The 22,413-nt window shown below is 33.0% G+C and overlaps 2 protein-coding genes across 2 annotated transcripts in view; one reads left to right on the plus strand and one right to left on the minus strand.

Annotated features, from left to right (window-relative positions):
• The first annotated feature begins 10,916 nt into the window (after positions 1-10,916).
• The window catches only part of LOC108736954 (leucine-rich repeats and immunoglobulin-like domains protein 1), a 28,960-nt gene continuing 17,463 nt past the window's right edge, over positions 10,917-22,413 (plus strand). The window contains exon 1 of the mRNA XM_018469576.1: positions 10,917-11,297. The gene's annotated coding sequence lies outside the window, so the exon portion shown is untranslated. The remainder of the gene's footprint in view (positions 11,298-22,413) is intronic.
• Positions 19,233-22,413, minus strand: part of LOC108736955 (lysozyme-like) — an 11,049-nt gene continuing 7,868 nt past the window's right edge. Inside the window, exons 2-4 of the mRNA XM_018469577.2 lie at positions 20,605-20,693; positions 20,481-20,544; positions 19,233-19,692 (exon numbers count right to left, since the gene is read on the minus strand). Coding sequence (XP_018325079.1) covers positions 19,547-19,692; positions 20,481-20,544; positions 20,605-20,693 — 299 coding nt within the window. The 3' untranslated portion in view covers positions 19,233-19,546. The remainder of the gene's footprint in view (positions 19,693-20,480; positions 20,545-20,604; positions 20,694-22,413) is intronic.

A 22,413-nucleotide genomic window follows, 5' to 3' on the forward strand; every position in this document is an offset into this window, starting at 1 on the left:
TAAATGCCATGCCAATGAATGTTGAATTTATATAAATAAATAAATATATGTTTAAATTAGAACACAATAAAGGATAAATAAAGACGTTTCGCCTATATTTTTAGATTTTTTAAAAATTAGATCGGACTTGGTTTAATAGTAAATAAATTATCCCTTATCGTGCTATAATTTAAACATCTTTAACAAATTCAGGGAATATTTTTCTATTTGTTGTCCTTCTTTAATAGTAGCTACCCTGGCTACTTTGTAAATAAAAAAATCTTCAATTATTCCCTCATAAATATCTACCTACTCCTGATTGTTTCTCGTGTTCGCCAAATTACCGAAAAATAAAGACCTCTCAGTGTTTTTATTTTAATTAACGGATTCTTTGCATAAGATAACGCTCTGAGACATAACAAAACCGAAAGACAATGATGAGAAATGGCTTTTTGTCCATTCCGACGATCGATAATGTCGATAGTCTATAGATGCTTAAGAGATTTCGGCGTTTTCGTTACGCCACGTTTCTTGCATTCGAACGACTTCCTAAACAAACCAGCTATATGTGTACAGAATGTGTGAATAATTAATTAAAACAATTTATTAACATCTTTTCAATCTTTGTAGGTTTTATTTGTTTGTTTTTCTTAAGGTTTGTTTATTAGATATCGGAAGTCCCTAGGCAAAATTTTCGTTAGGTATTAGTTCAAAAAGGTTTTTAAAAACATTTTAAATAAATAAGAATGTTATATGTATCCATCGCGATTGTAAAAACTTCAAAGTTAAAACATAGTTTTCAATAAATTTTTATTATTCAAACTAACTAATAAATAATTAATTTAATAATCCATACGACAAAAGCAGAAAGAATAATTACAAAATTTTCACAATTCTCCAAAAATCTTAAAATTCTTTATAAACTAAGTAAATGTGATAAGATTACTAGCACTAATTCTATATTTGAAAGTAATTGATAAACGGTAAAACTATACACAATAATATTATTACGAACTTTCTATACATAATTATAGATATCATGTGATTACACCGAGTGTTCAATGAGGTAAATCTTATCTGAACACTAATTAGATTAAGAAAAAACGCTCATTAATTCCATTAAATGTTTATGTAAATGGTGGAGAAAGTGAATAATAAAGACGTGCACTACGTTTAACATGATTATTTATTAATAATTTAAATAAGTCCCTAAACAGGGTGCGCCAAGGAAACCAAAAGCAATCTGTTTTTAGTTTCGTAAAGATAACTTAGTAAGATCTAAAATTTATATCGAATTTAAGATTTTTGGAAGGGTTATATGGTGATATCAAAATTTTGCTAGGTTGAAACAACCCTTGGCGACTAAAGGTGCATCCTACTCATCGAGGTACCGGGGAGGTATTGTTAATTGATGTCGCCAAATAAGCCTTGAAATGCTTCAGAATGTGCAGAACGTTTTGAAGCAAATGTGTATTACGGCCAGGAACTTAATAGAGAGCATTTTGAACATTTATATTTATTTATTTTTCTTCGAAATCCTATTTTAGTGTAGAATTCATTGTTCATACAGAAATAAACAATATGATGTTAGAAAATAAATGCTTTTTTTACAATATACATACATGATACTTACGTAGGTACTACATTTTAACTGTCTGCAGTACAGGATATAATATAATATAAAAGGAGATTGTGGTGAAGTAGATAATGAAACTAAGCGGACTTTTACCCCGAGAAGACTTTCATCCCTAATATCACAACACTTTAAAAAAAAAAATACAACGTGTAATTATACAACACGCTACTAAAGTAAAACTTCTTCAAACATACCGGGATAGGGGTTAAGGAATTGGATTAATGGTATTATTTGTATTCTATGCTTCGCACGGGTGCAATGCTGATAGTAAATATACTATAGAATGTCTTTATATACAATAATCACAGCTTTTTTGCATTAGACAATACAAACCGGCCGGTACCGCCGCAACCGCTATGACCTTGCATTTTAAGTCTGTAATATCTTCGAAAATATTAATTTAAATTACAGTCTGTAAAGGGCCATATTGATCTATATTAAATACACAATGTATTTAAAAGTACTTAATTGGATAAAGATTAATACTGTATTGCTTAAAATCGCTTCGTAAATAAGCCATTATTTCTCGTAAAAAGTAAAGGATAAAAAATGGTTATTGTGGGTTATCCCTAAGAGATAGACATATACCATCGCGGACTTTTCTGTAGACCTTTTTAAGGTGTACAATACTGTTGTATATTATTTTGATCTATCTTGTAGGGTTCAGCCAGCGTTTGCAATGTAAGCGCAAAAAAATATGTTTATTTACGACATCACATTACAAACCTCTAAAATTATCAGTATTTCTCTACTATATTATGCATGTATTATACATATAAACCTTTCTCTTGAATTACTCTATCTATTAAAAAAAAACNAGGGGATTGACCGCTCGTACCTACTGTGAATTTTTCCGAAAACATGGGTTTCTATTCTAAACATTGTGATTTAACGCTGCGAGATCTAATTTTTTGTATGGTAACAGGCAATAATTCACACTAACTTGGTACGTTTTCGGTTTTCAATAATATGGTCATTAAAAGTTTTTACAAGTGCTTAAAGTTGATGCTTCTTGTAGGGCACGTATTTTCAATAGAAATTAAAAAATTTAAAAATGGCCTTCGACAAGCTTTAGAACCAAGCTTTATCTATCTTACTACAAAATTTCAAACCTCTGTTCCAAATATTAAACTCATGATATCTAGAACCGATAAGCATGTTTTTACTCTACGGCGCGTGTACCACTGAACCCCCTTGATGTATCTTTTGAGTATGTACAGTTGGTACGTGCCGAAGCGGCATTTATAAAAAATCTAATCGAGTAGAATAGGATTCGGTGTTATTTTTCAACCTATCAGCATCTTTTGAGTACTATTTGGCTCGTGCCTATTCACGAAAATTCAAAACAAAAAAAACCAGTAAATTTTTTAAACCCTTTTCTAAAGGTGATTACAACGATTAATTTTAATTTCTCAATAAATTGATTTTATTTTGATACACATTGGTTTTATTTTGGGTGATTGATTTCATAAATTAGGCAAAATCTTTGACGTGAAGTTATACAACTCCTATTTTAAATAAAGCAGAGCAGATGAATATCTCAGGTGAGTAAGAATTTTTGAACTAGCTTCGATATACAGTGAACTACTTGAATTATAAAGCATTAACACGTATGAACCTATTATCATTACCTCGTAGAAGAATAATACATGTTGACCGGATTATCAAAATAAAGTAATTTGTAATACTGACTATTAATTTAGAGATTCATGGGACTATAACTTAACGAGTTTCCAGTTATCCAATTTCTATCATCACAAAATTAGGAGCACATTATAAAAATTTTAAAAGATCTACACCAGGGAGAGTCAAAGGTTCTCAGTCTGACGTATTTTAATTGATTTTGTTGTAGAAGTGTAAACTATATGTCTACTGTATCGTGCAGTCAAAAACATTCTGTAAAAAGAGAGACTGACTCTACAATAAATTAAGAGCAGATCGAATAGTGTATCCAGGAATGCTGCGCTTTCTTGCTCAACTGTAAAAGAGATTTCTTCGACGACGAAGATCGTCCTGGAGGACGTCCGCTCGATTCGATTACTTCGGAAACCATTGCTCTTTAAAAAAAATTGTTCTTAGTTTGAAGGAACGTGGTGACTACGCAAGATAATTTTTGGCACTGTGTGGAGAGTATTTTACAAAGGTTTTGGAGTCGATTGTAACGGGGAACGGGACAATGGTTCTATATTATAATCCCCTTTTTCTCAAAAACAGAATCGAAAGAATGACGGAGAGCAAATGAAGAAGCCTCAGTGGACTATACTTGTAAGGAAAAGCATTCACCGAAAATAGAAATTACACATTTCTTTATGGGATTTCTTTTTCTTTTTATGAAAACATTATCTACTTTTTTGAAAACAGTCCTAAACTAAACGAACTCTCAAAATTTTTTGAACAAACCTTAACACCCTTTAAAAGCTTGGTATTGGATTTATTGGACTTAATATTCATATTATCTTAATACCTGTTTATATGAAAAGAGAGCTGAAGGTATTTGTACGATTTTTCCTATACCATGTCGTATTTTTCAAAAGATGCTGCCACTCTTTGATGATTAGACATTACGTTGGCGCGCATGTTCNAGCATACATAGGGACAGACAGCGGGGGAAATGCGTTGCATGATTTCGTTACATAGCAACTCGCATGAAACGAACTTCCCTACCGTGCGTTTCGCTTTAATAAAAAACATGGATACGTGTTTCGTTCACTTCCATTATGAATATTTTCAACAGTGCCTTGCGTTTAAATGACATGAGGGGTTAGTTCAAAGATTGGTTCAGAATAAGAACATTCAGAATATTTGAGCTCAGCATGGACTAAAAGTATCCTTCATCAGCTCTCCTTTGCAGAATATTAATAGCAAATTAGTAGAATATGCGACAAATGTTTTGTTTGCTGTAAGCCCATTTAAGTTTCTATTGAAGTTTGCGTAAGAAATAGTGGTTTCTTTGTAAACCACTTCTATTTCAGTTTGCTGTGGTGTACAAATATAGAAGACGTTTATTGTCTGGAATGCACAACCGGGTAAGATGCCCAGATGGATAATATCTATCAAGTGTGCTAACTATGTAACATTGTACATATATTGTATTAGTATTACGGGTTAATGATCCTTAAACTGAGAGCTTTCCTACGTATCAAGCGAAAACTGTCTAATGAAAAAAGCGTCAACTAAATGATAAATAATAAACGAAACTTTGACTTCCTAAACAAACCAGCTATATGTTTCACAGTTCCTTTTAAAATTTGAAACCTCAAAAAGGGAAGGATTAAACCTCTTCTCATGCTAGTCTGTCTGGTTGGTTCTTCTGCCATAGCCGTTTTATTTTTTAATTTCCCAGTCGTACCGAACCTTCTAAACGCAGCCAGTTTTGTTCCATTTAGAGAAAATTTGAATTTTTGCTTTAACGCCAAACTTTTTATTTTTTGTTTCGAAGGCATCACCCTTACGATTTCAGATCATGATGTTAAACAATATAAATACTTTGTTTGTACCACAACCTTATGATCTTTTTTTGTTGTTTAAAACTTGTGAGAATTACAAAAACTCGAGAATTCTAATGAATAAATTGACCTTCTAGCAAAATAGTATAAAGTACTTGAAAAAAGTGAAAAATTAGTTTGTCTTTATAATTCAGCCGTATGTTGTCCAGACATAAGAACAAAGCACAGTTACTCCGAGGATGTTCTTGTAAATTCCTTTTTTCAAACAGTGGTAAAGTTATTTTTTTATATTTAGCGTTAAAATCTAATAAAGCAAACTGCAAATTTCAAATACTAAAAGTGTTTTGTTTTAATAAAAGCATATAGGTAAGTATATATTAAAGTTGCATCAAACAGTTTAAGTCATAAATCCGCCGGAAGTAATAATTTTTCGTTTTAGATTTGCGTATTTGGTCTTGGTTTTGCGTATTCGGTCTTGGTTTAGTTCGTTCTGTCTCGGTTTTAGTCTTAGTCTTGGTCTTACTAGTATAAAGACAGTCTTGGTATTGATCTTGAGAAAATACCCAGGGGAGAATGCTGCGCTTTCATTCCTGAAACCATAGAAACATATATGGTATTTTCAGTTGGGGTACGGTTGAAACATTGTTTTTACTGCAGATGGAACGGGTGCCTACCCGGTTTGGATCTGGTTCCTGACGAATCTTATCATTTCCTAAGATCCGGACGGGTACCGGATAATGACGTAAGGTACACGGCGGTGAGGGATACTTCAATCAGAGCAAAAATAAACGTTTAAATTCCAATGAGATCAGAAAAGCCTGATTAATAATTAAGCAATAGTGTAACGAAAATCATGTACATTTTAATATCAATGTCAAAAATAACTTAAATTTTTAATAGTGACAATTTTTTACAATGATGTTTCCGGTGGCGGGTTACAGTAATTTAATATCCGACAAAACCACTATCCGGTGCATCTCTAGCTTTTAGACAGAGAAAGATCCGAGTTTATGGGTGAAAGCGAAAAATTTCGTCTTAGGTAAAAATTGCAAGGATCACACGGAGAAAATGAAAATGGAATTTACAATTTATTCCATTAGCCCGTTGTTTCGTAAGCGAAAATAATAAAAAAAAACAATTTGGACTCGAATTTGAAAAATTAAAATCCCAGTAGAAATAAATTCACTAGGGAATTCAGTTGATATTCCAAATTAAATTGTAATAATTAAGAAACTTGAAATAATTTTTAAAGAAACATGTCAAAATTGATATTTTTACAAGTTACCTAAAAAATTCTATTATTTCTACGGCAAATTCAGGTAATTCATTTACATTCGAAAATTATAATTTTTGCGTTGCCATAAAACTTTAGTTTTCTTCGTGCAGTATATCTAATAATGACTGGAAAAATTGTAATTTAAATGAATGGAAAGAAAATTAGTTTCACTTGGATAATTTACGGAAATTCACATTGCAAGTTATTGGGTTTATTCACATTCAAATTCAAATCAGAATTTAGGAATTTATATCTTATAAGGGACAAAACGGCCAAACGCTGATAGGATCCTCGGTTGAAAAACCTAATTCGATTAACGCTTTTAATAAACTGTGGAAATACTGATTTAGATCTAATCAGTTTATCCTAATTTCCATATGCATTCGACATTATCACCTTGAAAGAAATTCCTAAAATTGGACTTCTTCTTCTTCAGGTTCTCATAGTACACTAGGTTAACCTGCTTCCAATTTCTAGTCGGGTAGATACTCTTTGTTGGGAAAGTATTTTAACATTTTGCGTGTGAAAATTAGAAAAAATCCTTTTGTAATAAAGAGTTAATACGATTTATTACTTAAGGAGAGAATGTTTCGCTTTTATCCCTGAAACCATAGAAAAATATCGTACTTTCAGGTAGGGTACAGTTAAAATACTCTTTTTACTAAAGATAGAACGGGTACCCGGCAGGAGAGGACCATTAATGTGGGGACCCTTGGGTTAACCGTACTTAAGAGTTTACTTAATTCATCAAACTAATTATCATTTCGTCAAAAACTATTTTTTTTAATGATAGAAAAAAATAGGGTAATTGTTTATAGTTCTGTTATATAAATTATAAAGCATTTAGGTTACTTTTTATTTTCTAAATTTACAATTTTCAATGGGAGTCGGGGGCCCTTTATATTCACGAAGTCCTGGGCTGCAGCCCGAATAGCCCATATACAGATCTAGCTCTGGTACCCTGCTGGGATATTAAACAATTGGGCCTCGGGAGCTTGTCGCCCTCGCCTTTGGCTAATGTGAAAATTTACACTTCGGAAAATATGCTGCACTTTCTTCCCTCGGGGTTTAATATACTATTGCAATTTATAAGATAAAAATATAAATCTTGAGTACTGCTTTAAGTCACGGTTAATCCGTTGAGCGTTCTTAAACAGTCCATTGGTTTTAATCTTTAGTAGGCGTGATTAAAATTAACACGTACAAGTTTCTGTTTGCCTACATTTCCTTCTCATCTTCTTGCGCGAGTTTCATCTGTGTAATGACCAAGAGCCAAGCATCCCGTAAATCCGTTTGCATCATTTCGAGCGGTTTCTTAACCTTTGTTATTAGTTAAATTTCATTAAATTATTCATAGGTCCCCGACTTGGCATCAGGTACTGCGGCACCAACAAAAAAACGGCTCCTTTCGATCAGACACTTTAGATCGAATAAAAGTTGCATGTACACAGACGTAAAAATACACATACTGAGTACACATTGCGATGTATATGACCTGTGGACGGAGGACGGTGTGGGCAGATGTGTAGGCCGCGTATTGGGACACTCCTATCGGAAAATATGTCGCGGCGAAGACGTAGGCACAGAGAAGCATATCGCGTATCAAATCTCTCACTGCGTACTTGATTATACTATACCTACGTATTACACACAGTGATTCCTTAAATTGCTATCTACTTCTTTTATTATTATTCAAATTTCAGTAATTGGGAGCCTCGTTTGACCCGTTTCGTGGGAATTGTTACCCAAAATGTAAACAACAATAAAATCGCCGATTTTCTACCCCCACGCAAATGTCTTTTTTCACGGCTTTTTTATCAACTCTCTGTTGTCTGTGAAGTGTTTTATAATCAATATTTTGATTATTATAACAAACAAATATGTAGGAACATGTACCATATCACAATAAAACCTACCTATAAAGCGGCTTAACGTGATTATTCTTACCACTAGATATTCAGTCTTGTACATTTTAAATAAGTTTCTTTAAATATCCCTACATGTTCTTTTTCTATGCATATTTTGTCATTAGGCATTTTAATGATACATATTTCTTAATAGTAGCAACGGTAAAATGAAAAGTTTTCTCAAGATAGGACTACGTAGTTGAAAAAAGCCTTGGGTCCTTTTCAATGGAGAGATTTTCAGTTGGAGACAGGGGCGGATCTACTTAAAGGCTTTTTGGGCTGCAGCCCAGGGCCCCGTGAATACAGAGGGCCCCCAACCTGAACTGAAAACAATAGACGATATTGTCAATAATAAAAATTATCTAGAATTAAAAAAAATCCGATCATAAGATTGACAACACTGCGATCAATCAACCCGTGTGCGCNTATTCGAAATACGATTGCTAGATTTTGATAATTTTGTTTGAAGAGGACGGGGATAAAATAAATATAGTCAGATTTTTTGTAAGGGTGCTCTCTACCCTTTCTTTTGAATCTAAAGTTTTGCAATTTCTAGTAGGAAAATTACAGGTGTTATAACTTGCATGCTATTCAAAATTCGTTTGCCAGATTTTGAAAATTTTGTTTGAAGAGGACAGGGATAAAATAGGTAAAGTCTGATTTTTCCACAGTTTTGCAATTTCTGATGGCGAAAATTGCAGGCATTATATCTTAGGTACATACAATTCAAAGTTTGTTTGCCAAATTTTGTTATTTTTGTTTTTGTAGGGGACGTGGACAAAATATGTAAAACCAGATTTTTTGTAATGGTCCTATCTACCCTTCCCTTTAAACATAAAGCTTTGCAATTTCTCTTAAGTAAAATTGCAGGTATTTTAACTTATATACTATTCAAAATCCGTTTGCCAAATTTTGATAATTTTGTTTGAAGAGGAAGGGGATAAAATAACTAAAATCAGATTTATTGTAAGGGTGTTCTCTACCTTTCTTTTTGAATCTAATAGTTAGCAATTTCTAACAGTAAAAAAAAACAAGTATAACACCTGTTTTTTTTATAAGTAATAACTACTTGCATATTTTGCAAAATTCGTTTGTCTGATGTTGATATTTTAATTGTAGGAGATGCGGATAAAACATGTAATCGAATTTTTTGTTAGGATGGTTTAAACAAAATAACAATTTTTGTGTATTTACGTTCTTCTGTAATTCAGTAGAGGGCGCATGTTGCAATTAATAAATGTTGTAGCTTTTGTCAGTTGTTGTTAGATGACAGCTCACTGCAGAAATTGTGATAATTAATTGTGGCATTTAAAGTTTTTTCAACATGAATCTTTATTATTAATAATAAGACATCATATTTTCGTTATACTGTATAGATGTTCATTTCCTTTTAACAAGACAAAAAATAAATTGTTGCATCCATCTTCTAAATATGCATAATAAATATTTATTTACATATGTGTTGAAATCTTATTAAAAATGCTATTGTAATGTTAAAACTGCATTTTCTTGATATTTTCTATATATATAAAAAATGTTCTAACTCATTAACGCCTAGGCTTAACCGTTGGACTTAGAAAGCTGAAGTTTTGTACAGAGGGTTCTTTTACGGATATTTATAAATTCAATCCTTAAGGATATGAGAAGGGGTGGCAAATTTTGTATAGAACATTTTTATTTGGTGTCAGATCATTTGAAGTTTTGCCTTAATGCTCACTGATAAAATTAATCAAAAACATATTTCGGTATTTTCAAAAATTCTTCTTCTGAAGAAAATAAAATGGCTATGCTAAAGAATAAATATTTTTACTTATTTTTTTAATTTAATTAAAAGCCGTTTATACTGATATAGGATCTTAAATATATATCTATCTTTAACAGTTTTCCAGGAAAAATCCATTATTTTATATTTAAAACCTTATATCACTAAAGGGCTTTTAATTTGGCATTGAAAGTTTTATCATTTAATATGGTCATTCTATTTGAAAAAAAGAAAATTGTTCGTATTACAAGATTTTCAAAAGTAGGTTTCGATATTTCCGGCTCTGGATAACATACACATTTTACCCATAACAAAAAAGATACAGTAATTCGTGCTAAAACGAATTACCCAAACCGCAGGTTTTCAGGTTTTATGGTTTAGATGCTGTTTGGTCTCATTCAAACAGCTGGAGTCGTTATTTTTTTCAAAACAGTTGATTATCTCAAATACTAGTAGATAGGTATGGGGAACTGTTAACAAAGTCGACCTTAAATTAAACAAAGAAACGAAAAACGTAAATGAAAATGTTTCATTTAAAATAACGAAGTAAGGTAGCGGCCAGAAGAATGGAGCAGCCTGTATAACTGAAAATATTTTCTTTATATACATCATATGATTCTAGACCATTTTTAAAGAAACATTTTTGTTATTAAAAGTATAATAACAAAGTTATGGACAAAACCGCCTTGGGAGTAACACCCTGTATTAATAGGTACTTATAATAGAAAATAGAAAATTATCTTAATACGTGAAACGCTTGGTATATTGAGCAATCGGTGTTCATTAAGAATAAGATAGTACGTTTAACAATGGGCATGAATTTTTTTTATTATTACATGTAGGAGGTTCGGTAATATTATTACAGCTATTCCTTCGTCTTTAGCATCTTAAGGTAGATATCTACCTGAAGCATGCGCTTTGTTTTTTGACTGTTTTAAAGACTGCATGGTCCGATACATGGACGACAAGAGAAATTCATTCTGAAGTAAAACGCCTTCGCGTTTCTCAAAGAACCAAGATGAAGTTTAACATGTGCTACAAAAAGTGCGTGTAAATTGCAAGGGAAACTTAAACGAGACACATTTTCTACATTAGTTCATTTTGTGTAAGAAAAACTTTCGAACGATAGCGCGCAAAAGTTTTTTACTTTTTTCTATTTTGAAAAAATACCCACAATATTACGTTTAAATTTTTATTAATGATTAAGTATTTTCTACTTTATTGACAAACAGGCGGAAACAACACTATGTCTTTGAGAATAATACTTTTTCCATTTTGAGTGTAACGCAAGGTAAGAAATTATTTTCATAAGTTCGCTACTATTATTTTATATCAAAAACGGTTTAACTTAACTGCAAAAAACTAATCTACTGGTAATACTAACATACTTTAACATTCACAAAATGTAATTAGTCAATGTATAAAAATTCAGTTTCATTTAAAATTGACAATTATATAGCGATAAAAATCTTTGCAAACTGCTTAATATTGTTTACAATTGCGAACAATTTCAATTAGTATTTTGATTCAGAATATTACGATTTTGATTTTACTGAAAATGCTCTTTGCTTGATGATACTTATAAGTAGTTACTTAATTTAATATTTTTACAGAATTCTCATTGAAAAGGACTTTTCTAATCATTTAATTAATAAAGTAATAAANAAGGTTAAAAAAAAGTACTCAGCATAAAAATAAAGTATTTTATTTTTTGTTTTTAAAAACATATTTTTTGTTACACCAAGCAGCCAGTAACAAATTGCTGTTGCTCTTAAATACATTGATAGCCTTTAAACATGGCAAACAAATATTTAAGTAAACTCAAAGTTCAATTAGTTTTAATGAAGCTTTATTCCTGTCGTCCCGCCACTTTGCGTTCATAACAGAGAATAGAGAGGATAGCAAAAGTGACATTACTTTGAACAGATTTGGGAAACCAGCAGGGGCGGATCTACTTAAAGGCTTTTTGGGCTGCAGCCCAGGGCCCCGTGGATACAGAGGGCCCCCAACCTGAACTGAAAACAATAGATGATATTGTCAAAATTATCTAGAATTAAAAAAATCCGATCATAAGATTGACAACACTGCGATCAATCAACCCGTGTGCGCATCTATCAAACGGAATGGGGAATTCCCCGTCGCTTGTTTTCGGTCTGTGTATTCCGTGTATTGTCTATTACTGGGGACTTCCATCTGCTTATCGCCCAATTTTGTTAGTTACATTTAGTTAATGAGTGCATTCAGTTAAAATTTTACTTACTGCAGCCTAAGACAGAGTCTTACCCCTCTTGCGGTGAATTTTTTTGGGTAATTTATGAAAAGAAATTTGTTGATGTTTTCCCAAACTGCTATACCATCTTAAAGATTTTGTTAACGTTGCCGCTCTTTCTCCAGGATGTCGTATATACGATAGAATACAAATACAGGACAATAATGTTGAACTATCGACTAAATCATTTAACAGTTCTTTCATAAATTGCGATTTAACAAAGGACAGTGCGATGACCAAATAAAGGAATTTGCAGCACAAAAATGCAGAAAGGTTACTTTATAATTTATATAACATGACCATTCATAGCCTGTCAATTTATTTTGCAATAAATAATGTTTTAATAAATAAATAAAATATTTTGTTGTCCTACTTTCTTCCTGTACGTAACATATATTATATATATCTACATCACTACAGAAAACTGTTTTTTGACAAAATGGCAATTGTTTGGGTAATTAGGTAGGGCCGCTAATCAGTATTAGCCCAGGGCACCATAAATTCAAGATCCGCCCCTGGTTGGAGATCATTTTTATAGTTGTAGTTCTTAAGAAGTCAGAATTTCGAGTATTTTGATTGTCAGGAATAAGTGGGAGTTATCTTGCTCTCTTATATCCCGCCAAGGGTTTTTGTAATTTACTTATATTATAGCTTGACAAAACCTGAATAAATTTGACGTTACAACTCGCATTTTATCACAAGAAAAACATTGCCCTTAAATATTTGAACTCATATTCTCTCAAGTTTATCTCAATATGGTAGAAACAAATCAAATATTTCTGGTATTAAATCCCTTCTTAAAGCCTTGGAGTTGCTCAGCGGTTGAAAGGTTTATTATCAAAATACTTTTTTCCCTTTTAGGTGCGTGTATTAAACTCGTAAACGAAGTAGCTTGGATTAAATTTAATATTACCAGGATGTTAATAGAGTAATAAATTAAACTAACAAACCAAGTTGGTAAATTGAATTGGGAACAATTAAGATCTAAGAAGTATTACCAATATTTGGTTATAGCTTCTTCCATCGGTATGGGATCCAAACAGAGCCGATTTTAGTCTTGGGTGGTGTTTGAACTACTCGACGTCAGTGCCCAACAACCCACTCTACTTGACGATTCCTAAATTTTTTTAATTCCTGCTTTTTCACGCGGACCTTTCCCTCTCAGTAAAATTTGAATTGAGTCCATAATTGCCTCTTACTCTTTCTTATGCTGTATGTTTCGTAATCTATGTAGTTCTTTAGTTTCCCCTCAATATTAACTATAGGATTATTTCCTTGCATTCGTTCTATGCAGTTTCTTCACTTGCATTCATTTCCGATGTGGCCTCCATCAAATCCTTACCTAATTTTGGAGAATGCTACTCAAACTTGACTATATTTCTTTTAGGAAACAAATTTTAGGCCTATCGTTACCTAATAGTCGGAGAGTTAGGCATGAGATTTGTATGTCATCTGAAGTTTGAAGAAATTCTATTGTCCGTCTTTTAGTTTTGTTTCAACATCATTTATAGGTTTATTTTATCTGTCTATAGATACTTAACTTGTATTCATCATCTCCATCATATCTTTACCCCAGTATGATGTAATGTCATTCAAAGTGGACCTTTTTTCTTCCAGAAGATAACTCTTACGGTTAGGGCCGTCCATAGACTATTAGAGGCCCTATGCACATAAGGATGACTTATGGTTTTGACGGAGGACTATTTTGTTAAAACAACCAAACAGAGTAGATAAGCAAAATTCTAGATTTATTGAACGTTATTTTTGTAACTTTACAGTCACAACAAATTAATAGATAACTGTAACATACAATTCGGAACGCTAATTCCTTTAGCATTCATAGGTTAGTGTTTAAAAAAGTTTTGATAAACGCAAAATCGTCAATCAGTTGCTCAAAGTCTATGTATTTGGTGTCATATCACATTCCATGGATATTGGAGACATACTGGTCAATCTTTCTCTAAGCATTGTACTTCTTAATTCATTTTTATTCTTTTCAATTTGGAGAAAGAGCGCTCCTCAATGCTGTTAGATATCATCATGCTTGAAAAGATTCTCAATGTACTTTCTAAATTTGGAAATGTGTTTTGTTTTGTAATTAATGATTGATTTTCCCAAAAATAAATACATTTATCGATAATAAATATTGGTTTTCGGTTGGTGGATGGATCTGGCAAAAAAATAGGGGACCCCCGTTGATAGCGAGGTCCTGGCCACTTGCCGAGAATGCCCTATGGAAAAGAGGGACCTGCTTACGGTGCTACTCAGGCAGAGGACAAATATTTAAATGGTTTTACTGAATTTAAAACGTTATTGTGAAAAGCAAATCAGTTCAGCGGTTCGTTGGTTGTTAAGTCTTTTTTTGTTGAAAGTTAAAAATGTACAAGTTCTTCGAATTTCCCTTAATTTATTGGTGAATTGATATTCGACGTATGTTCGCAAACACACGACGGTGAAATAACGAAGCAAATAAGTTAAAAACGGTTTGTTCGGAAGCTTCAGTTATGCTGTAGCAGTCGTTTTATATTAAGCGATTTCTTAGGGCGATCGCATTCATCTTCGATCCTGCTAAGATTGCGACGACGTCAAGATGGGTATTTAAACGAGTCACTTTTTACCTACATATGAATTAAATATAATGTATTGTATTCATCAAAACCGTATCAAGGCTTGCCGAACGTTAACTGAATGAAATTATCAGGGATCATTTGGGTCTTTTTTATTAGAGATGAAAAGATTTTTCTCTTATTTATATACGTACCTTATAAACATAAGACACTAATGTCAATGGAGAGATTTTCAGTTGGAGACAGGGGCGGATCTACTTAAAGGCTTTTTGGGCTGCAGCCCAGGGCCCCGTGAATACAGAGGGCCCCCAACCTGAACTGAAAACAATAGACGATATTGTCAATAATAAAAATTATCTAGAATTAAAAAAAATCCGATCATAAGATTGACAACACTGCGATCAATCAACCCGTGTGCGCATCTATCAAACGGAACGGGGAATTCCCCGTCGCTTGTTTTCGGTCGGTGTATTCCGTGTATTGTCTATTACTGGGGACTTCCCTCCGCTTATCACCCGACGCAATTTTGTTAGTTACATTTAGTGAATGAGTGCATTCAGTTAAAATTTTACTTACTGCAGTCTAAGACAGAGTCTTACACATCTTGCGGTGAATTTTTTTGGGTAATTTATGAAAAGATATTTGTTGATGTTTTCCCAAACTGCTATACCATCTTAAAGATTTTGTTAACGTTGCCGATCACTAGCTGTGAAGCGGAGCGNCAAAGATAGAAGAGTGATACTTAGTTTGTATAAAGAGCAACAGGCAGTTATAGAGCTGGGGATGCAACGTAGAGAAGTAAATATTAGGAAGGGAGTCAGACAGGGATGCACACTGTCACCGCTACTTTTTAATCTATACATCGAAGACGCCATCAACATCATTAAAGACAGTACAACTGTAGGGATAGATGTGCAAGGGAAAAGATTAGTATGCTTAGATTTGCAGATGATATAGCAGTATTAGCATCTAGCAAGCAGGACCTAGAGATAGCTTTAAATAAAATCACTTATATGTATACAGTTTATCAATACGAAACACTTGTCAGTTGGCGAGTAGTAAAGTTTGTTGTGGTAAATTGAGCTTAGTCTTCTTCTTTTCATTTATTTGTTCATCATTGTCTCTTATTTAATATTTTGTGCTTTTAAGTACGTAGACTGTTAAGACTTCAATTTCGATCATTTAAAACAAAATTTTTATTCTATTCTATTTCTTTAATAAAATTTTGTTTGCCTATTTAAAAGTATACATCCTGATGGGAGAGGACTATGGCTCCTTTAGTCGCTGATTTTTTCTTATCATTAAATTTAATTTTATTCGATTGTAGGTAACGAAGTTTTTCATTATCATTAAAAATGAATGTTCTTATTTTTCTCTTATTTGAATACCGTAAGTCATTTTTTTTATAGAATCCTGCAACACCAATTAGATAATAAACCCCAGATTACCTAATAAGTTAAGGTTTTGAAACAAGTTTTGTAGTTCTTAATTTTACAGTTAGCTTGTAGGACTGTGATAATATTTTAAAAAATCATCAAATTCATTTTTAATAAAATAAAATAGAACCTATACATTACTTAGAGACAGTGTAGCTTTCTATTAGTGGAAGAATTTTTAGAATCAGTTCAGTAGTTCCACAGATTACTCCTTAATACTTATAAGCAAATTTTTGCCTCTTTATACAATAGCGTGACACAGTATATACGAGGGTGGATTGATAAGTTTCCGGCCTAACCAAGAGATGACGCCACTAGGCCTACCTTGAGGTGACATTCTATAGTACCATCCTTGGATAGCTTGTAGCTATAGTTTCAGCCCGATCTCCTTGCTAGTGTAGGTTTGACAGCACGCTGAACAAGACGCCTCTGTGGTTTTCGTAAAAATGGAAAAGCAGGAAAATCGTGCTGTCATCAAATACTTTTATTTGAAGGGGTTAACGCCGAAGGAAATTAAAAAAGAGATGGACTCAACACTGGGGACATCCTCCCCGTCATATTCAACCGTTAAGCAGTGGGTTTCCGAGTTTAAAAAGGGTCGTGTGAGCACCTCTGATGGGCCTCGCTCAGGACGCCCCGTTGAGGTCACAACTCCAGATATGATCGAAAAAATTCATCAAATAGTGCTGGGAGACCGCAGATTGAAAGTGCGTGAGATAGCTGAGACCTGTAAGATGTCATATGAACGTGTGCAACATATTTTGCACCAACATTTGCATATGGAAAAGCTCTGTGCAAGATGGGTGCCGCGTTTGCTAACAGTCGACCAAAAATTGATTCGAAAAAACATTTCTACCGCAAATTTGTCATTGTATAAGCGTAATCCAAGCGAATTTTTGCGTCGATTCGTAACCGTTGACGAAACGTGGGTCCACCACTACACTCCTGAAACCAAAGAACAGTCTAAACAGTGGATTGGACCAGGGGAACCAACTCCAAAGAAGGCAAAAACAATTTTTTCGGCGAACAAGGTTATGGCTACTGTTTTTTGGGATGCAAGAGGTATTATATACATTGATTACCTTGCAAAGGGTAATACTATCACTGGTCAATACTACGCAGACTTATTGCAACGTTTGAGCCACGAGGTGAAAATTAAACGACCTCATCTGGCGAAGAAAAAAATCTTGTTTCATCACGATAACGCACCAGCGCACACGTCAATCGTTGCGACGGCTAAAATCAACGATCTAAAGTTTGAATTGATGCCGCACCCTCCTTACTCTCCAGACCTAGCCCCGAGTGACTATTTTCTGTTCCCTAATCTCAAAAAATGGCTTGGCGGTAAGAGATTTGCGGACAATGAAGAAGTAATCGAAGCTGTAAATGGTTATTTTGAGGAGCTTGACGAATCAGTCTATAGAGATGGCATTAATAGACTGGAACACCGCTATGAGAAATGTATCAGCCTTGGAGGAGATTATGTTGAGAAATAAAAAAAAAAAATTTTTAAAAACCTTGTTTTTCTTGGTCAGGCCGGAAACTTATCAATCCACCCTCGTAGATGTAAATATAGATAGAACCAAAGACTGAGTGGCCAGGGTTAGACGTCTATAAGTCTAGAATCTATATCAAGTTTTAAAATTCGGAAAGACATCGATTTATTTTCGGATCCTCGATCGTCTGCTTGTATTGGAGTTTTTCCATAATTTCTTTTTGCCATTTAGGGAAATGCTAGGATAGTAATATTCCACAGCCTATTTAGTCATTCCCCTGATTCCTACTAGGAGGCCTTCCGTTCTGCCCTCCAGATGTATGTCTTCATTGGTCACATGTGGGAATGAAACGCAAAAATTTGGTGCCGAATATTGAAAGTTAAAAAATAAAGCAGTAGACAAAATAAATAAACTACATATTTTTTACATATCTGCATAATTATCATATTGCTATTTTTAGTTGTGGTATTGATGTAAATTATTTTTATTTATTTATACTTGATCTTCTGACCATGGTTTTAGCTGGACATGCTCGGTTAGCAGATGTTAAATATACTTAAAAACGTAGGGATGAGTTACAAAGATAGGAGAGTGATACTTAGTTTGTATAAAGAGCAACAGGCAGTTATAGAGCTAGGGATGCAACGTAGAGAAGTAAATATTAGGAAGGGAGTCAGNCGCTATGAGAAATGTATCAGCCTTGGAGGAGATTATGTTGAGAAATAAAAAAAAAAAATTTTTAAAAACCTTGTTTTTCTTGGTCAGGCCGGAAACTTATCAATCCACCCTCGTAGATGTAAATATAGATAGAACCAAAGACTGAGTGGCCAGGGTTAGACGTCTATAAGTCTAGAATCTATATCAAGTTTTAAAATTCGGAAAGACATCGATTTATTTTCGGATCCTCGATCGTCTGCTTGTATTGGAGTTTTTCCATAATTTCTTTTTGCCATTTAGGGAAATGCTAGGATAGTAATATTCCACAGCCTATTTAGTCATTCCCCTGATTCCTACTAGGAGGCCTTCCGTTCTGCCCTCCAGATGTATGTCTTCATTGGTCACATGTGGGAATGAAACGCAAAAATTTGGTGCCGAATATTGAAAGTTAAAAAATAAAGCAGTAGACAAAATAAATAAACTACATATTTTTTACATATCTGCATAATTATCATATTGCTATTTTTAGTTGTGGTATTGATGTAAATTATTTTTATTTATTTATACTTGATCTTCTGACCATGGTTTTAGCTGGACATGCTCGGTTAGCTTAATCAATTTTTGTTGATAGCCATGTTACGCAATGCGGGCATATGGAATGTCATCATTATAGTTTACCAACAATAATAAAATTCCAATGATTTTTTATTTTTAGTTTTTTATTTATATTTATGTAGGTATAATATTTATTATTAATGTCATTATTATTAATAATTAATTGCTAATAAAAATGGAAGAAAATACACTGTAATTTTAAATCCTTTTATTAATCTTCAAAGAGCTTTGAAGAAAGGCCATAAAATATCTTTACTTATCAATATTGTGTAATTTAAGGAGACTGGCACTCATCCTTCATCAAAAGAGTTCGAAGAACTAAATTCAAATATTTTATGTAAAGTGCTTTAGCTTTTGAAGCTCCAATTCCGTTTTAAAATCCAAGGACGATTAGGTACTTCGACATAAATTAAATTTGAGAAAGGGATTCTTTTATTTTACTTATTAATGATTAAGTATTGGTATAGGTATTGGGCACGTGAAAAAAATGTTGTTATTGATTAAAATTTTATTTCTTTACAGTTTGGTAGTGGAAGAGTTCTTCCTTTGCAGCTTCTTTTCCATCCATCCCAATTTTGAAAACCATATTCATTAAACACTTTCTTTGCACAAGATGAATCGTCTTCAAGATTTTCGTTTATCAGATCTAAAAAAGGCGAAACAATAATTGACTTTATTAACAAATTTTTTAAGTTGTTTGAAAATAAAAGTTTTATAAAAAAATTTGTGGGATTTTCGAAATGTAATACAACTTCAAAAATTTTAAACACCAATAACGCAAAAACTTTTATCGGTAACTTAAATACGATCAGATTCTGAAACATTCTTTACAGAAAATATGAAACTTTAATTACTTTTGACTTGGCTTCATTAAAACGATTAGAAATAAGTATAAGGGATCTTCCACAATGACGCGAAACATACTGAAGTTGTTATTTTTTCTAAGCGGAAAATTCGCGAGTGATGCGGTAGCCGAACCTGTCGTGATGTTGGAAGTTGTTACCTTTTGTTTGATACTATAATATTCCTTCTATAAATCATATAATATCTCTGATAAAAAGATGCTTTTCTTGGTGTGACAGTCGTGGTGGCGAAATTTAACGATAAAGGTTAGTTTTGAATGTTTAATTGTTTTATTGTCTATTAGTTGTGCCTTTTAGGGTGTTCGTAGACAGGGATGGTGACCTGCTTCACGTCTGCATGCCAAATTGTTTTAAAAAACTATTTTACGTAACCAAAACATACCGACAAACAAATATTTTTGGTAGATACAAAAATTATAAATTAGAATAACTGCGAAACTCCTTATCATAATAGTAAATAATATTCATATATTAAATATGTACGTATGTAGGTATTATACTATTAGGCGCATCAGATTTGTACTTATAATATACGTACTTCAAAGTAGAAGAATATTGTTTTATAACTTACCTTCACATTTCATATTACATTTTCCACCTTTTTGATTGTAGCGACACCACTCCTTGCTGTTGATCTATAGAAAACATGAACATGAACATATGTGTAGTTTTGTCTCATTGTTTTTGAAACTTACCTGAAATATGCCCAAATTTTTACTTCCATTCGCTTTTGTCGTTACCTTTGATGTGTCCTTACTGCTTTCACTTTCTATCATGCAGACCCCTGGAAAAAGCTCTTGTAAGATTTCACACGTAAAATAATTTTTTTTTAACAAATTTTTATAACAGAAAATTTTTGTATGTTGTTTTCTTCTGGTAAATAATAATTAATAAAATTAGGTCAAGTTAACGTTGAACTTCCGTGATACGGTAATCATTATTTATTTATTTCAAAACGTGAACTTTGGATAACAGGAATACTACGGAAATACTGGACATTTTAAAATAATGAATTGTCAGCACAATTTCGACCTAAATAAGTATTCATAATTTCTACTTTTGTAAGTTTCTTTGGGTCACTTAGAAAACGAATAATTAAAACTAGATAACAACAACATATATATACAACTTAATAACAACTGGCGTAACGAAAAGAGAAGAGAAGAGAAGAGACTTGTCTTGCTGAAGGCGGAAGACGAACTGATTTTTTGTATTAATGAAAAATGAAAACTGTTCTACAAGAAAGGAATAAAGAGGGTAGTAGATACGAGTAGGGAAGTATTGAAATATGGAAACTTTAAGATTAGAAATACCAAGTAATTGATGGCGGGTCAACCACCGAAGAAACCGACTGTAAAATTGCAATTAGGAAGGAATGAAAGGTACAGACGTCATGCGGTTAGTACACGAAAGATGAAATGTTACTGGGATTATAGGAAAGTACAGTAATAGAGTTATTTAAATAGATCATCATCATCATAAGGTCATCAGTCCTAAGACTGGTTGGACACGTACCTCCACTCTTTCCTATCCTGAGCTAAACTTCGCATTTCCCTAAAACTAGAACAGCCCACATCCTTAACTATTTGCGAACAGTAATCTAATCTAGGTCTACCTCTACCCCTCCTAACTCCTGCTTCTGCCTCTAATATGTCTCTCACTTGACCTTCACGTCTGAGAAGGTGTCCTACTAACCTATCTCGCCTATTTTTTATTGACTTCCATAGAGTCCTCTGTTCTCCTATTGTTTCCAATACCTCTTCATTTCTGGTAAATAATAATTAATAAAATTAGGTCAAGTTAACGTTGAACTTCCGTGATACGGTAATCATTATTTATTTATTTCAAAACGTGAACTTTGGATAACAGGAATACTACGGAAATACTGGACATTTTAAAATAATGAATTGTCAGCACAATTTCGACCTAAATAAGTATTCATAATTTCTACTTTTGTAAGTTTCTTTGGGTCACTTAGAAAACGAATAATTAAAACTAGATAACAACAACATATATATACAACTTAATAACAACTGGCGTAACGAAAAGAGAAGAGAAGAGAAGAGACTTGTCTTGCTGAAGGCGGAAGACGAACTGATTTTTTGTATTAATGAAAAATGAAAACTGTTCTACAAGAAAGGAATAAAGAGGGTAGTAGATACGAGTAGGGAAGTATTGAAATATGGAAACTTTAAGATTAGAAATACCAAGTAATTGATGGCGGGTCAACCACCGAAGAAACCGACTGTAAAATTGCAATTAGGAAGGAATGAAAGGTACAGACGTCATGCGGTTAGTACACGAAAGATGAAATGTTACTGGGATTATAGGAAAGTACAGTAATAGAGTTATTTAAATAGATCATCATCATCATAAGGTCATCAGTCCTAAGACTGGTTGGACACGTACCTCCACTCTTTCCTATCCTGCGCTAAACTTCGCATTTCCCTAAAACTAGAACAGCCCACATCCTTAACTATTTGCGAACAGTAATCTAATCTAGG

Source organism: Agrilus planipennis, unplaced genomic scaffold (genome assembly GCF_000699045.2).
Source record: "Agrilus planipennis isolate EAB-ADULT unplaced genomic scaffold, Apla_2.0 scaffold141, whole genome shotgun sequence".
Lineage (NCBI taxonomy): Eukaryota > Metazoa > Arthropoda > Insecta > Coleoptera > Buprestidae > Agrilus > Agrilus planipennis.